This window comes from Camelus ferus, chromosome 33 (assembly GCF_009834535.1).
Source record: "Camelus ferus isolate YT-003-E chromosome 33, BCGSAC_Cfer_1.0, whole genome shotgun sequence".
Lineage (NCBI taxonomy): Eukaryota > Metazoa > Chordata > Mammalia > Artiodactyla > Camelidae > Camelus > Camelus ferus.
In genome coordinates, this window is record NC_045728.1 from 312,042 (window position 1) to 326,010 (window position 13,969).

The 13,969-nt window shown below is 61.5% G+C and overlaps 1 protein-coding gene across 1 annotated transcript in view; it reads right to left on the reverse strand.

Annotated features, from left to right (window-relative positions):
* Positions 1-1,513: 1,513 nt before the first annotated feature.
* The window catches only part of GLB1L2 (galactosidase beta 1 like 2), a 30,822-nt gene continuing 18,366 nt past the window's right edge, over positions 1,514-13,969 (reverse strand). The window contains exons 8-19 of the mRNA XM_032472464.1: positions 11,111-11,181; positions 8,406-8,490; positions 7,025-7,162; positions 6,476-6,556; positions 5,976-6,082; positions 5,301-5,441; positions 5,057-5,128; positions 4,729-4,807; positions 3,401-3,488; positions 3,061-3,172; positions 2,578-2,694; positions 1,514-2,387 (exon numbers count right to left, since the gene is read on the reverse strand). Coding sequence (XP_032328355.1) covers positions 2,301-2,387; positions 2,578-2,694; positions 3,061-3,172; positions 3,401-3,488; positions 4,729-4,807; positions 5,057-5,128; positions 5,301-5,441; positions 5,976-6,082; positions 6,476-6,556; positions 7,025-7,162; positions 8,406-8,490; positions 11,111-11,181 — 1,178 coding nt within the window. The 3' untranslated portion in view covers positions 1,514-2,300. The remainder of the gene's footprint in view (positions 2,388-2,577; positions 2,695-3,060; positions 3,173-3,400; positions 3,489-4,728; positions 4,808-5,056; positions 5,129-5,300; positions 5,442-5,975; positions 6,083-6,475; positions 6,557-7,024; positions 7,163-8,405; positions 8,491-11,110; positions 11,182-13,969) is intronic.

Here is a 13,969-nt window from a genome sequence, read left to right on the forward strand (position 1 = left end):
TCGTCAGCCCTGCCTATTTTCTCTCCTTTATGTAACCATCCCGCTGCACTGGTCCACGGACCTCTTTCAGGAGCCAGGACAGAGCAGTGGAAACCAAGGCACTGCCTTCACGGGGCTGCCTTCTCGTGGGAGGAGACAGAGGGACAACAGGGCGCTTCAGCCACAATCTGTTCAAGGAGACAGTGGGGGCGGAGGAAAGGTCGTGCAGCTGGGAGGCGCCGGCCCCTGCCCAGGCCAGCCAGGTGACCTCTCAGCAGACATGCAGGGCCCAGGGTCATAGCAGCCCAGGAAGGAGGACCTCCTGCCAGTGGGAGAGTTCAGCAAACAGGCCGTTGTGGGGCGGCCGACTGGGAGAGGAGGGGGTGGCCGGACCCTGGAGCAGGGGCATCCGCACACACCAGCCCTGTAAGAGAGGGGCTGTCGGAGGGTTTGGAGCAGAGATGGACTCAGTCTAACCAGCCTTTTGGAAGAGTCACTTGCTTCCACTGGTGACCCAGGCCCGGGACGGTGGAGTTGGATGAGGGGAGGATAGGGCAGCCGTCGGACTCTGGACGTGGGTAGGAAGAGCCAAGAGTGACCTGAGACCCAGCCTAGCGGCTGCGTGTGCTGACCAGGGCTGCAGCTGGGGACGGCTGGCGTGCCTGGAGCTCAGACCACGGCCCACGTTGGAGAGAACTGGGGTGAAGGCTGGTCACCAGCCCCAAGGGTGAGGCCTCCGGCACGAGTGTGGACCGAAGGAAGAGGGGGCCGGGGAGGGGCTGAGACCTCCAGCACTTACAGGGTGGGCTGACGAGTCTTCAAAAGAGACAGGAGTGGGGCCACTCACTGGCAACAAACCCTGAAAGAAGCCTGGAGGGTGCTCCCTGCCGAGGGGCTTGGACAAAAAGCTGGGGTCATCTGACAGGTAAGGTCGAGGACAGCAGGCTGGCCCAGGAGGTCCTTGCCCAGGAAAGAGCCGTGCGTGTGCAAGCTGGTGTGTGTGGCAGAGTAACTGGGGATTAATCTTACAGAGGGGGTCCCTGCAGGAGTCCTTTACACACAGCGCCCTGCCACACTCCCCGGCGCTGGCCCTGCCCACGGAGTCCAATCTCTGTCTCATTGCCATGATTCCCATTCAGGCAGTTCTGGGAGAGCTGGTGAGCCTGGACAGGACGGCTCAGCTCCAGGGCCCAGTGGCTGCACACAACTGCCCCAGGGCAGACCCCTCTTTAGCTAAGCACGCGATGCCAACGCTGGGGTGCTGGGAGCCTCACACCTGCTCTTCCCTGCCCATCCCCACCCCTGGGAGGCCTCTCTCTTCCACCCAGACTCCTATCGAAGATCATCAGTTTGTGCAGGAGACTCCAGATGTGGTTTGGGAAGCAGAGTCCCCACCGTGGCTCACATGCAGCTCTGCTGCTGGCAGCCACACCCTGCCCACCACACAGAGCCAGCAGAGTCCGCATCCCCACTCCCCAGCCCAGCCCCACATCACCCTCACCTCTGGCTCCCAGCACACAGAAGGGATCACAGAACATCACCAAGGGGGATCTGATTCAACTCTGTTACTTTATTGCAACTCAGGGCAGCGAAGCTAGGCCGTAACACAGTGCCAGATCCCCGCCAAGCCCTGGGAATCCTGACCAACGCCTGGGGCCCAGCGCTGGCCCCTGACACCCCAACACTCCTGCCAACGCCCCCACAGCCACGCCTGGTGCCCCCGTCCTCCTGGACCTTCTGAGAGTGGCGACCTTTCCTCCTCAGCTGTTACTGCTTCTCACAGAGTGAAACTGGAGCTCCTCGCACTCAGAAAACAAGTGCCCATTTTCCTGACTCTGTCAGCGCCATTGGAGTAGAAGTGAAAGGTGGCCTGCATCCATCCCACGGACTTCCTTGTGAATCGCAGGGAAGGCTCGGGCAGGGTTGTGAAGGAGAAACAGGTCGACTCCAGGGCCCCTCATCCTCTACAAACAGTGCCACGCACACCAGCTCAGAAACAGGGGCCCCAGGGTCAGGGTCGTGGCTGGTCCGGGGGACATTCAGAGGAGCAACCCCTCCAGGAGTCGTGCCTGCCCGTCAAGGGGAGTCGGAAGGAGCCAGCACAGAGCCCAGCCAAGAAGCACTCCAGGGAAGACGGGTCCCTCCTCACCCCTACTCTCCTTCAGTCTGCAGGGTTAGGGTCTGAACTGCAGCAGAAGCAGAGCTGAGTCCTGGCCCCGACGCCACGACTGAGGAGCACTCCGGACTCTGGACGGGCAGTGGGTGGGGCAGCACCGGGCAGGTCAGCAGGGAGGGTCTGCTGGTTCCTTGCCGGGAGCTGCTCAGTCGACGTACTGGCGCCGGCCTAGGTGGGGCGTTTCTGTGAACTGTATCATTGGACCCGCCATCTTCTCCTCGAAGACAATGACCTGGGGGAGAGACAGCTGGTAGGTCTTGGAGCCAGACCAGGGCCCTCAGGAAGGGCTGGGGACCGGTTGGAAGGAGCAGGGATCCACTCAGAAGGGGCTTCTGTCCCCTCCTGCCTGCCGAATGCCCCCAGGGAAACTGTGTGCAGGGAGGGCATTGTTGAGAACCGGTCCCTGGGAAAAGTGCCCTCACCTGGTTGATGCCTTCGGCCAACCAGACACCAGGGAGGTAGAGGGTCTCCTGGGGCCCGACGTTCCAGTAGCGTCCGAGGTTTTGCCCGTTGACGAATACAACCCCCTTCTCCCAGCCCTTTAAGCAGAGTAGCGACGGTGTCAGTCGACCACGAGGACCACCGAACACACACACAGGAGGCAGAGACACAGACACAGGCCATGAGTTCTTCTCTCAGCTCCCAGGGATGGTGTTCCAACAGCCATGCGGTTAACAGGTGGGGAGTTCTAGCTCCCGTTCCGTGAGTGCTGAGCCCCCCAGGCAGAGTGCATAGGCTCAGACTGGACATAGGAGCCTGGGCCTGAGAGTCCACCAGGTGGTCCTTCTGCTCTGAGCCCACCCCTCCCACACCAGGGAGGCCAAGCTGGAGACCCTCTGGGTACAGGCAGTGTGGGGCCTCTGAGAGGGAAGCCCACAGAGCCTGGGCAGGGCGGGGCTACAAACCTCCAGCTTCATGAAGGTGTCATAGGGGGAGAGGGGGACAGACAGGACACCCAGGAAGAAAGCAGGGAATGTGGGCACGTCGGGGACAGGGTTCCACTTGTCTCCAAGGAAACTATGGACAGGATGGAGGACAAGAGGGTTAGGGTTAGGCTCCCAAGGCCCCCCAGCCCCCACTGGGGCACAGCACTGGGCACGGGGGTACCACGGGCACATCCGCCCCAGCTCTGGCACTTCCCCCGCCATTGGGGGGGGGTGCGGAGCCGCTCTGGGCTCTGGAAGTTTCCAGGGCCTTGGGGCTGAGGCCAGGGCAGCTCCCAGGCTGTGCGGGGCAGGGACCGACCTCTTGAAGAAGCCCTTCTTCATCTCCAGGCTGTAGATTTTGAAACCTCTCAGGGGAGAATCGTTCAGATAGAGGTCCCCAATTAAACCTGTGGGGAGGAGGCGGGGACACTGAGCAAGACCAATGGCAGGGGACAGCTGACCACCCAGGCACCTGCGAGAAACATTTCTGGAAAGTCTCCTGGCGAGGATTCCCTCTGAAGGGCCAGCTCCCTGAGGGCATTCTCCACACGACTCAAAGCCTCCCCCAGCAACCCCAAAGTGGTGAGTGACCCCAGGATGTGCAGGGGGGCAGCGCCTGAGGGCAACATTGGCCAGAGCCCCTCTGAGGGGGACGCTCCCTTCCAGGGGCTGAGAATCCCAACCCCATGAAATGAGGCCAAAGGGGCAGGTGACCAAGAGCTCACAGCGGCTCCAGCCTAGCTTCCAGGTCAGCTTGGTGGGGTCCCAGACTCTCTTAAGTGCCAGGACAGGTGTGGAGGGGCACACAGTTCCGGCAGGCAGGACTGTGACTTACGAACTAGGACAGGACTCCACAGTGAGAGGCCAGGACACACCTTGGTCGGGGGCCCAGGGAGGCGAAGACGGGGACCAGGGCCAGGCTATAGTGCCTCCCACCCCAGAAGAAAAAGGGAAGTGAAGGTGGGCCTGCAGAGGGAGCGCCCAGAGGAGATGCTGAGACCCAGAGAGGAACACAGGGATTCCTGGGCAGCCTGGCAGCGCTGAGGCCCTCTGGACGGGCTGGTCCCCGGGGTCCAAGAGCCCCCGCGGCTGGGCCACATCTCCCTGAGGTGAGGAAGGGCTCTGCAGGTTCCCTCGTCACAAAGACCAACACCCGTGAGCGCTGGAGGCCACCAGGCTTCCTGCCACAGTCTGATTTATTGTCTGAGTTCTGACTTCATAACTTACATAAAACCACCCATGTTTTGATACAGAAGGGAAAAAAAAGGCAGATGTAAACAGAGACTGTTTAGAAGGCCAGGAAAAATAAGATGAATCGGTGGGATGTTCCTGGAGGAGCATAGGAGCATTTTGTTCATGTGTCCTCCTTCCCACACAAAATGGACTATCGACGGGCTCCAGAGAGTGAGAAAAGAAATTCAGCGTGAAGAACCAAGAAGGCAAATGTCTTATGCCAACTCACTCCACTGGCCTCCGTAACCCCCACCAGTGGTCCCCATGACCCCCTCCCCCCAGTGGTCCCCGTGACCCCCTCCCCCAGTGGCCCCCGTGACCCCCTCCCCCCAGTGGCCCCCGTGACCCCACCTACAGCTCAGCCTCCGTGTGCTGCCATGGAGAAGGAACAGCCAGGCATGTGTCGTGACTCACCTTTGCGCTGGTCGTTGATGTTATCCCCATAGTTGACTCGCCCGCAATTCTCCACCAAGATCCTTAGCAAAATGAACCCCTGCCAGGAATGCAGCTGTCACTGAGGAAAGCCTGATTCCCAGCCACACAGGTACAACTGCCCCTCGGGGTTTCTCCGTGGAGCCCCAGTTCTCCCTAAGCTCTGAGGACGGCAGGGAGGGTTCCCGCTGGTCAGAAAGCCACGCTCACCTCCCCATCAGCAGCTCTGTGTCTCAGCCTCCCTGCCTGGCGCCCCCACACCTGCCCAGAGCGCAGCTGGCAAGCACCCGCCACCAGCCCCAGGGCACACCTGGATCAAGGGGATGGCGACTTCCTTCCTCTTGTAGTCCAGGAACCCTACGGAGACTGTGTTCACAAACACCTGCCAAGCGAGCAGACAGACCAGGACGCACCCCATTGGCTGGGGCAGGCAGAGGGAGCCATGTGCACCAGCCTGGGAGGAGGTGGAGGCCGCAACTCCTGCCGAGGGGCCTTCTCCACACCTTGACGCTCAGGGGAGGGTCAGGCATGCGGGACAGACAGGCCGCTCCTACCTGCCCCCGGTCGCGCACGAGACCACTGAGTATGCCAGACGAGGTGATGGTGGTCTCGTACAGCGTGTACCCGAAGGACTGCCCGTTCCCATCGTTTATCGGGAGGTTCTCCATGTTGACTGGCTTTTCCGAGCTGACTGGCTGCATGGAGAAGAGACGGGCAGGGCCTCGTCTCCCGGGGGTGGCGGGCAGCAGGCACCCCCCCCCCGACCCAGGGTTAGCTCTCTGGTGGCAGGGGCGGCTGGGCAGCAGGAACACTTCTTCCACTTGACTTCTCATCACACAGTTGAGCTCCGTGGTTCTGCTCCTGACTTCTCATCCCACTGCCTGCATGGCTCCCCACGGTCACCAGGGTGGGGATGGGGGGGAGCAGCACGAAGCCCAGTGCGCAGTGACTGACGGCTTTGTATCCACCACACCTTCTGCACCAGGGCAGCTCGGAAGCGGCTCCAGGAGGGGCGCCCTTCTCAAGAGGCTGAAGCCCCATCCCCCACCTCCTCCGAGACTGGAGGCCAGGTCCCGACTGTGTGACCAGCCCCTCCTCTGCTGCTTTCTGTCCCTCCCGCCTCATGCTCCAGCACGAGTGGGTTCTCTGCTCTGAGTTCTGAAGGTGGGGAGCAGACCGTGACGCGGCCAAGCAGCTTCTCTTCCTTCAGGGCCGCGGGTGGCTCTCACCTCCTCCAGGTAGGGCAGCACATCCCACAGGGACAGGCAGAAAACTGGCTTCACTGCCTCGTATGCCGTCTTGGGAAGAAGGTCGGGTGGGAGAGGCAGAGGGGCCCCTGTGACACAAGCAGACAGAAGGCCGTCCGAGAGGATCCCCCGGTCACGGCGCCTCCAGCCTCCCTGGGCCCGGCTCCTGCCCACAGCCCAGCACGCCCCTGGCCCAGGCCACTCTCAGTCGAGCCGAGACGCCACTGGGAAGGCAAGGCCGGGGGCGGGCAGGGGCATCCACATGTCCTCAGGGACCTTGACACTTGTGAGAAGGTGGGGCTGGCGGGACCCCAACTCTGATGAGAACTGCCCCTCACACATGCCTGTCCTTGTCTGGGACGTTCCCACACACAGACCAGCTGGGGTGCAGGCTGGGGTTGAGGGGAGCAACTCAGAGCAAAATCTGGGGTCTCAGAGCAGAAGCCGGGCCCAGTAGGGCCTGGGTCCACGCAGGCAGGTACCTGAAACAGAACCGAAGAATTCCCGGAGCTTGACGTACTTGGCGGTGTAGTCCCCGGCCTCCGTCAGCACCGCGTCATAGTCTGCAAGACACCCAGCACCGTCATGGCCTTGGACCCTGGGCCCCAGGACATGTCATGCGTGGCAGCAGATGGAGGGGGAGAAGCTGAGCAGACAGCAGGGTCCTCGTCCAGCAATTTGGGCGTCATCAGTCGAGACACCACACCTACTAAATACTACTGAACGCCACCCAGAATGCCAGGCCCTGAATTTCCAGGCAGGGGGCCAGGGGTGCCTCATCTCAAGGCCTGAGGAGGGAGGGGGGTTCCCCCACCTGAGGGTCTTCCCTCCCCAGCCCGTGCCCCCTCTTCCCCTGGCTGACTTCCGAAGACCCCCCCGTCTCCAACAGCTCTGAAAGTTCAGAAGTGATCACGCAGACAGAACCTTGGCCATCACACTGATGGGGCCATAAGCCGTCCCGAGGGGTTCCCCTCAAAGGCCAGACCCACAAAGCTGGGTGCACAGGAAAGGCCCGAGCTGGGGACACTTGCCATAGCTGGTGACGTCAGACTTGTAGTCCTGGAAGTGCAGCGCCCCGTTCATGAAGCCAAAGTTGGTGCCCCCATGGAACATGTAGAGGTTGATGGAAGAGCCGGCGTCCACGATGGCAGACACCGTCTTGAGAACCTCTGGCGGGTGGGTGCGGAGTCAGAGAAGGAAAGAAAGAGATAGAGAGAGAGACAGAGACAGACAGAGAGACGGAGAGAGAGACAAAGACAGAGAGAGGGGGAGAGAGAGAGACAGAGAGAGGGAGGGCCACGCGCTGAGGCCTTCTTCCGACCCCCTCACCGCTCGTCCTAGAGCTGCCACTAAACCCAACCATAGGCTGTGGGGGAAGACGACAGATCTCGGACCCATGGCCTGGGCTTCCAGGGCTCTTGAACCCCAGGCAAGTCTGCACTGACCCAAGTCTGCAGCCCGCAGTACGGCGGCCCCCTCCTCCTGGCGGGCCCCTCCTCCTGGCGGGCCTCTCCTGTGACGCCCACTTAGGAGACAGGGAGACCAGATTCAGAAAGAGAGATGTGGTTCTGACCCCCTCCCTTCCCTGGTCCCACTGGACTGGAGAGTGAACCCTCAGCACTCAGTAACAGCAGAGCAATGATATAAACGGCTGATAAATACAAACATACATACGGTTTAAAACCTCAGCACTGGTCCAAGACATGAGGGCTGAACGAGGACCTATCAGACCACCAAGCACCAAAACTACTTTCACACTCAGTGTCAATGCGCCTGCTGGAAATGGGACGGCTAGGCTCTTCCTGGGGCAGGTGAGTAAGCACGGTCAGACGTGCATTAATGAAGCAGGGCTGTTGCTGGGAAGGTGTTGCAGGAGACAGGCCAGGTGAGCTAACCTGACCACGGGAGGGCCACCCAGGTCCTCATCAACAAGAGACCGAATCAGCCCTCCAGGCTATCTGCTTTCCTTCAAGTGGTGATGGGATCCACACCTAACCATGTAGGAAGCTGTGCACCTGTGTCCCTCACGGGCACGCGAGGCTGCAGGAGCAGGTGCGCCCACCTCTGCCCACACCCGTCTGCAGGTGCGCCCAGGGCTGAGGACGGAGACGGAGGATGCCTGGGCCACACACGTCCCAATGTCTGCTCTGCGCTCCAGGGCTTCTGCTTCTTCTTGACACATTGTGCTGGCCAGGTGTCTCCAGAGACACGCGTCCTCACCTGTTCACAAAGGCGTCCCAGAGCCCCGTTCGACCGCTCACCTCATGCGTCAGGACTGGTGACTCCGGACCATCAAGACCTGACTATGCGGCAGAGACTCCCCGGAGCCCGGCAGCTCCTCTGCATCACGTAGCAGCCAAGCCAGAACTTAATCTCACACTCGCGCTGGACACGGCCCCGCACGGCGCTCACCTGAGGAGTCCAGGATGTTGTGTGGGCCGCCCCACGAGTCGAACCAGCCGGTCCAGTACTCCATTACCATCTTGGGCTGAACGCTCTGCGCACCACAAAAGCAGATGTTAGCTGGCTGAGGGAGATGGGGGCCCTTCCTGAGGAGTCCAGCACCTCCGACTTCTGGACCCTTCCCAGCTGCACACCTAGCCTCAGACACCTGTAAGCAGGGCACAGGTGAGCACCAAATGCACCTGCACCTGCTCGTCCCCCATGTGCAGCCTCCACCCGGAGTAGAGTGAGTGGCTGGGGCTACCGAAGCGGACACAGCAGACACTGCCCCGTGGATGTGGTGTCAATGCTGCCCACGGTGCTGGTGGAGAACCCCGGGTTCCGCCTGAGGTGAGCCTTTCCCAGCAGCACAGCCGTGTGGTCCTCACACCGGTTTGCTTTCTAGATCAAGCCAAGCTCTATGTGTCCTCTCCAGGGAGGGAGAGCCTTCCACCAGAGTCACCCTCTCTGAGAGGCTCATGTGGACACAGACCCGCAGCTGCCACGTCCCTTTGGCTGGAGGGGTCGGGGGCTGTGGGGTGGGCCCTCCACCAGGCCCAGGTCAGTTTCATCAGAAGTTTGCAAAACCAGACCAGAAGACCAGGGCGCCACAGCTGTCCCAGCGCAGACTGCCACCACGATGCCTCGCAGGACGGTCCAGAGTCTAGTATTGCTTCCAGATCCTGACTTGGCGCAAGACTGCCCCAGGGACACAGAGATCACTCCAGGGACCAGCTCCGCACAGCCACGTTCGCAGAAGTGCCAGAGCACCAGAGAGGCGTTGGGGCTGATGCTGGTGTCGCTGGCTCTGCACCGCAGGTCTTCCTCGCCCATCAAGCACCCCCTCTGCCACTGACAGCCTGGCGGTCAGGGGCCCCTGGCACAGGGCGTCACTGTCCCTTCAGGGTGGTGGCAGGTTTGTGGTCCGTTGAGTAGAAGGTCCCCACCATGCCGCAGGAAAGGCCACAGAAGTCACGACAATTTTCTAGCAAGACCAGTGGCTTGGTTTCCTCATGGATGCCTACCTCCAAGGGGACACCCTATACCTCGTTTAGGTCAGTAAGTCACACACGTCAGCAGCCTCCAGTGCCAGGAGGGGTCCCTCACCTGAGGGGCCGGGCTGTCCACCAATGGCCCGACGTAGCCAAGAGCTGGCTGTACCTGGACTGTGCAGGACTCCCTGACCTGCCCCTGCCAGGGGTTCCCTGTCCTGGAATCTGTCTCCTGTGGCCACTGGGAGAATCACAGGGGATGGGACACTGGAGCCCTCAGCACACGCTGCCCCCTGAAGATGTGCTCAGGGATACCTGCTTTCATCTTTTAGTCACTGGACAGACCCAGGCCGGCAAGGTACAGCCTGGCACCCCAAGTAAAGCAGGGCAGGGGCACTGACCCCCTGAAGGACCTCTGATCTGAACGGCCCCTTCCTGGATGAAAGCACACGTTGTGGCCACGAGTGCTGTGGACAGGACGAATGGCCTGGGGCCACCCCTCTGCGGACGACGCTGCAGGAGCCTCTGGGGATCATGGCTGCCTGAGTTCCCCCCAGACATCACCCACTTGACCTTTAACTGCCCTATGAGGGGTCCCACTGTGACCCCCACTTCACAGAAGAGGGAAGAGAAGGTGAGGGGCACAACACTATCCCTATCCTGGGAAAACTCCAGGACAAGCCCACTTGGCTCCTGGGCAACTGTTTCCCTAACACGTCTCTTCCCCAGTGGGCAGAGACCCTGTCGTCTCAGACCCCTGCTGGGCAGGCGGAGGAAGCGGGGACACAAGCTGGGCCGCGGGCCGCCTGCATGCTGTCTTCTTGGACCTGTGGAGCAGCTGTCCAGGGGCCCACTCTGTCCCACCTCGTCCTGGGCACCTCTCTGCATCCTGCTGGTCCCTCTAAACTCCAGTAGCACCTCCCACACACCGGGGCCCTCACCCTGGCGGCTTCACACTGTGGTTATGGCTTCACGTGGCTGTCCCTCTGGATACCACATCTGCTCCTGAAAAGGAACAGCTGGAACAGGGGACAACCCAGCCTCCCCCACCAACAGCCCCATAACACAGGGTGAGATGCAGCCTCTGCTCCCCAAATGGTCACAGTGGCCTGGGCCAGATCATCGCTCTCCCTGGGAGAGGACGCGGACCTAAGACCGGAGGAGTCAGTCAGGGTAGGACTTCACCATAAGTTCCTGGATACATCCAGGAGCTCCTCCCCTCCTGGCCTGGAAGGGACTAGGACTCCCGTTTTCTGGTGACAACCGTCTTTCCGGGCCCAGAGCAGGTTAAGGTCAGACACAAACGGGCAGGGAATGTCTCTTCCCTCAACCCCTAGGGCCAAAATGAGCACACCTGGAACTCCTGAGTCTACAAACTTCCAGACAAAAGGCCTCTGGGACACAGCGCACCAAGCCCAGAGCTTCACAAAGTGCCCCTTTCTCAAGAGGCAGGAAACTAGCTTCACGCACCAGCCGACACAGGGACCCCTCAGAGCAACCTCGCCGGGGCAGGAAGAGGGGCACGGGGGTGGGATGGGCCCTGGGGAAGGGAGGCTGAAGCCCAGGGCTGAGCCGGGGCTGAGCCGGGGCCTTCCCTCAGTCTGCGGACCCGAGCCAGGGGCAGGCTCCCCACATGGAGGCTCAGCCCCGCTTTGGGAACCTGGTCCGTGCTCACTGACTCACCTGGACACTTAGCAGATAGGTGACCAGCAGCTGCAGCTCGCTCTGTGACTGCAGGTTGATGGTGGCCAGCACTGCAGGGGAGGAGAACAGAGAGTTCTCCCCAAATCCAGGAAGACCTGGACCCTCCTCACCCCACCGGCAAATCAACTAACTCATCTCGCCTCTGTCTCCCACCTCCAGTCACAGCTGACTTCCTGTAACATCAGGAGAAACCCCACCACTTGGCAGAGCCCCTCCGAGAGGCGCACCCCCCAGAGACGCACCCACCCTGCACTGCTCTCGATCGACATACTCTTTAGACCGGAGCCTGGAGCCTACACTGCACGTCCAGTGCCCAGTACAGGGTGCCCTTCTAAACCAAGGCTCCCTTTTACATCTTAGGGAATGGCTGATTTTCTGTTCCACCCCCAAGATCTTTAAACGGCTTTCTGCCAGAGGACGGGATCCCTGAGAAAGAGACCATGGACGTGGCCCTGAGGCTCCTTGCCTGCGTCTTGCCCCTAGATGGGGGGCCTGGGGAGGCAGGGCAGCCACCTGGGCAGCTGGCCCCCCGACGCACCAGTGATTACAGACAGACAGACAATAGCTGGGGTTCCGGGAGGTTAAACGACTTGTCTCAGGTCACACCACTGGTGAGTAACCCACCAGTCTGGGTAAGACTGCACATCCAGGCCCTCCTCACCAGAAGTGGACACCTGAGACAGGGGGCTGGTCTGAAACCTTGGCAGGGTCTCAGAGCCCAGTCAGCACGGCCAAGCGAACCCTGCACCTGCTCCGTCCTCCGTGACAGCCCAGGAAACAAGACGGAGGAGGAGACAGTAGGGAGCAAGAACGGGAGACGGGACGGTAGTTCAAGGATACCTCGGGTGCCTGGAAAGGGGCGGTGGGTCTGGAACCCACCTGAGAGCCGAGGGGACCGCCGGCCCCCACCCCAGCCCCCTGCATCTCCACATCCCAGACTCACGCCCCCTCTAGCCCAGGAAAGCAGAGGCTTGGTGGGAAGAGGACACTATGAACAGGTGACCCCTGCCGTTCCTACTGCCAGACACCCGCAGTGACGGCCCGAGGGTTCTCCTCAAGCATCACTTCATCCTGCGAAGCAGCACCCGCAGCACATACGTGGTTCCTCTCACTGGAACACGGACTCGCCCATCACCCACAGAGAGAGCACCAGCCACACCCCCACCAGCCCCCAGGGCCACTCGGTGCCTCTTCCCTAAACTGCTGGGTCAGCGCCGGATGATCCATCAAGAGGCTCCCAGACATGGGGAACAGAGCAGAACCAGTTAATGTGCAAAACAGTGAAATACCCTGAGAGAGATGAGAAAGACAGAGTCCCTGAATAAGCAGGCTGTGAGGAAAGAAATACGTTGAAGAGAAACGTGAGTGTGACCCAGGAACTAGGACTGGAGGAAAACAGCTGAGGATGTCACCCATGACACAGCAGGGAAGGCGGGGATGAACCACTGAGCACTTGGAGGGTCACCATGGCGGCACGGCCACAAGCGGTCAGAGACCAGACGGGACGGCACAGCCGGGAGGGGCCAGCTGGCCGCCCCGCCCTGCAGCTCAGACGGGGCGCCCCGCAGAGACCACCACTGGGAAACCTGGACAGACAGGCGGACAGACAAGAGGATGGGGACCCAGGCCCAGTCCCAGGGAAGGCGTGCCGGCCGTGGTCAGGCCTGGGACAGCGCGGCGCCGGCGCCATCGGGCTGGATCAGAATCTGACAGCGCAAAACCTGTCAACACCGCGACAGGAGTTTGGAAGAGGAAAGAGGGAGGGAGGAAGAGGGAGAGAAAAGCCCTCAACAGGAGAGGAAAATAAACGGGGTAATTACAGCAGCAGTGCGGCCGCCAGTCAGGGCGGGGAGGGGTCTGCACCGCCAGGAAGGCCGCGGGGCCAGAGCGGCAGAGGAGACCTGAACCCTCGGCGGGAAGGAGCGCGCAGTCCCACGTTACCGAGATTTACGGAGAAGATGCCCGAGAAGCGTAAACGTTCAGAATGGTCACTGCTGGGCGCGGAGGGCCACACTGTTCCTTTATGCGCGTTCCTATGATTTTACTTTTACACCTTGGGAAAGCCTTACTTTACTTTATTTGAACTAAATCATTTAAAATAAGTAATTCCGGGCGGCAGGCAGCGATCCGGAGGCTGGGGGCGGGGACGAGAGTGGGAGGAGGAGAGGCGGGGGCGCGAGGGGCGGGGACCAGCGCGCATCCACCCTCCCTGCGCCTCGGCGGACAGGCCGGCAGCTAAGCCCGCCCCGCCCAGAGGGCCCCGCCCCAGCACGGCCGCAGCCCCTCCAGGTGCTGAGCCAGTGCGCGGAGCCCAGGAAGCAGCCGCGGGGACACAGCGCCCCGCGTGGAAGCGACGGGAACTGCGCCCGTCTTACGGTGGGAGGACAGGCCCCCAGGAGACCAGCCAGGTCCGAGAATCGCCCCGGACGCCAGGGAGAACGACGACGTTTCAAGGAAAAGACACTGAAGGTACCACGGAGGTCGGGGACAGTGTCATGCATGGGGAGGCCACCGCGACCCCGAAAGGGGCAGGGCTGGTGCAGAGAGGAGGGTGGTACTGGGCTCGCCTGGGGCCAAGACCGGGAGGCAAGGGGCCAGGGGCCAGGGAGCATGGAGGAGGGGACGGTCAAGGGGACAGCGGAGAAACAGAACACCCTGCAGGGACGTGGGCCAGCAGAGCCCTATCGGGGGGAGAAAGAGCAGCACGTTTATGTGCGGGTGTTACAGACCAGGAGGGAGAAAACCTGGTTATGCCGACAGGACGGGGCTGGGGAGAAAGGGCTTGCTTGTGTGGGAGCAGCACGTCCACAGGACAGGGAGACGCAGGGCGACGGCCCG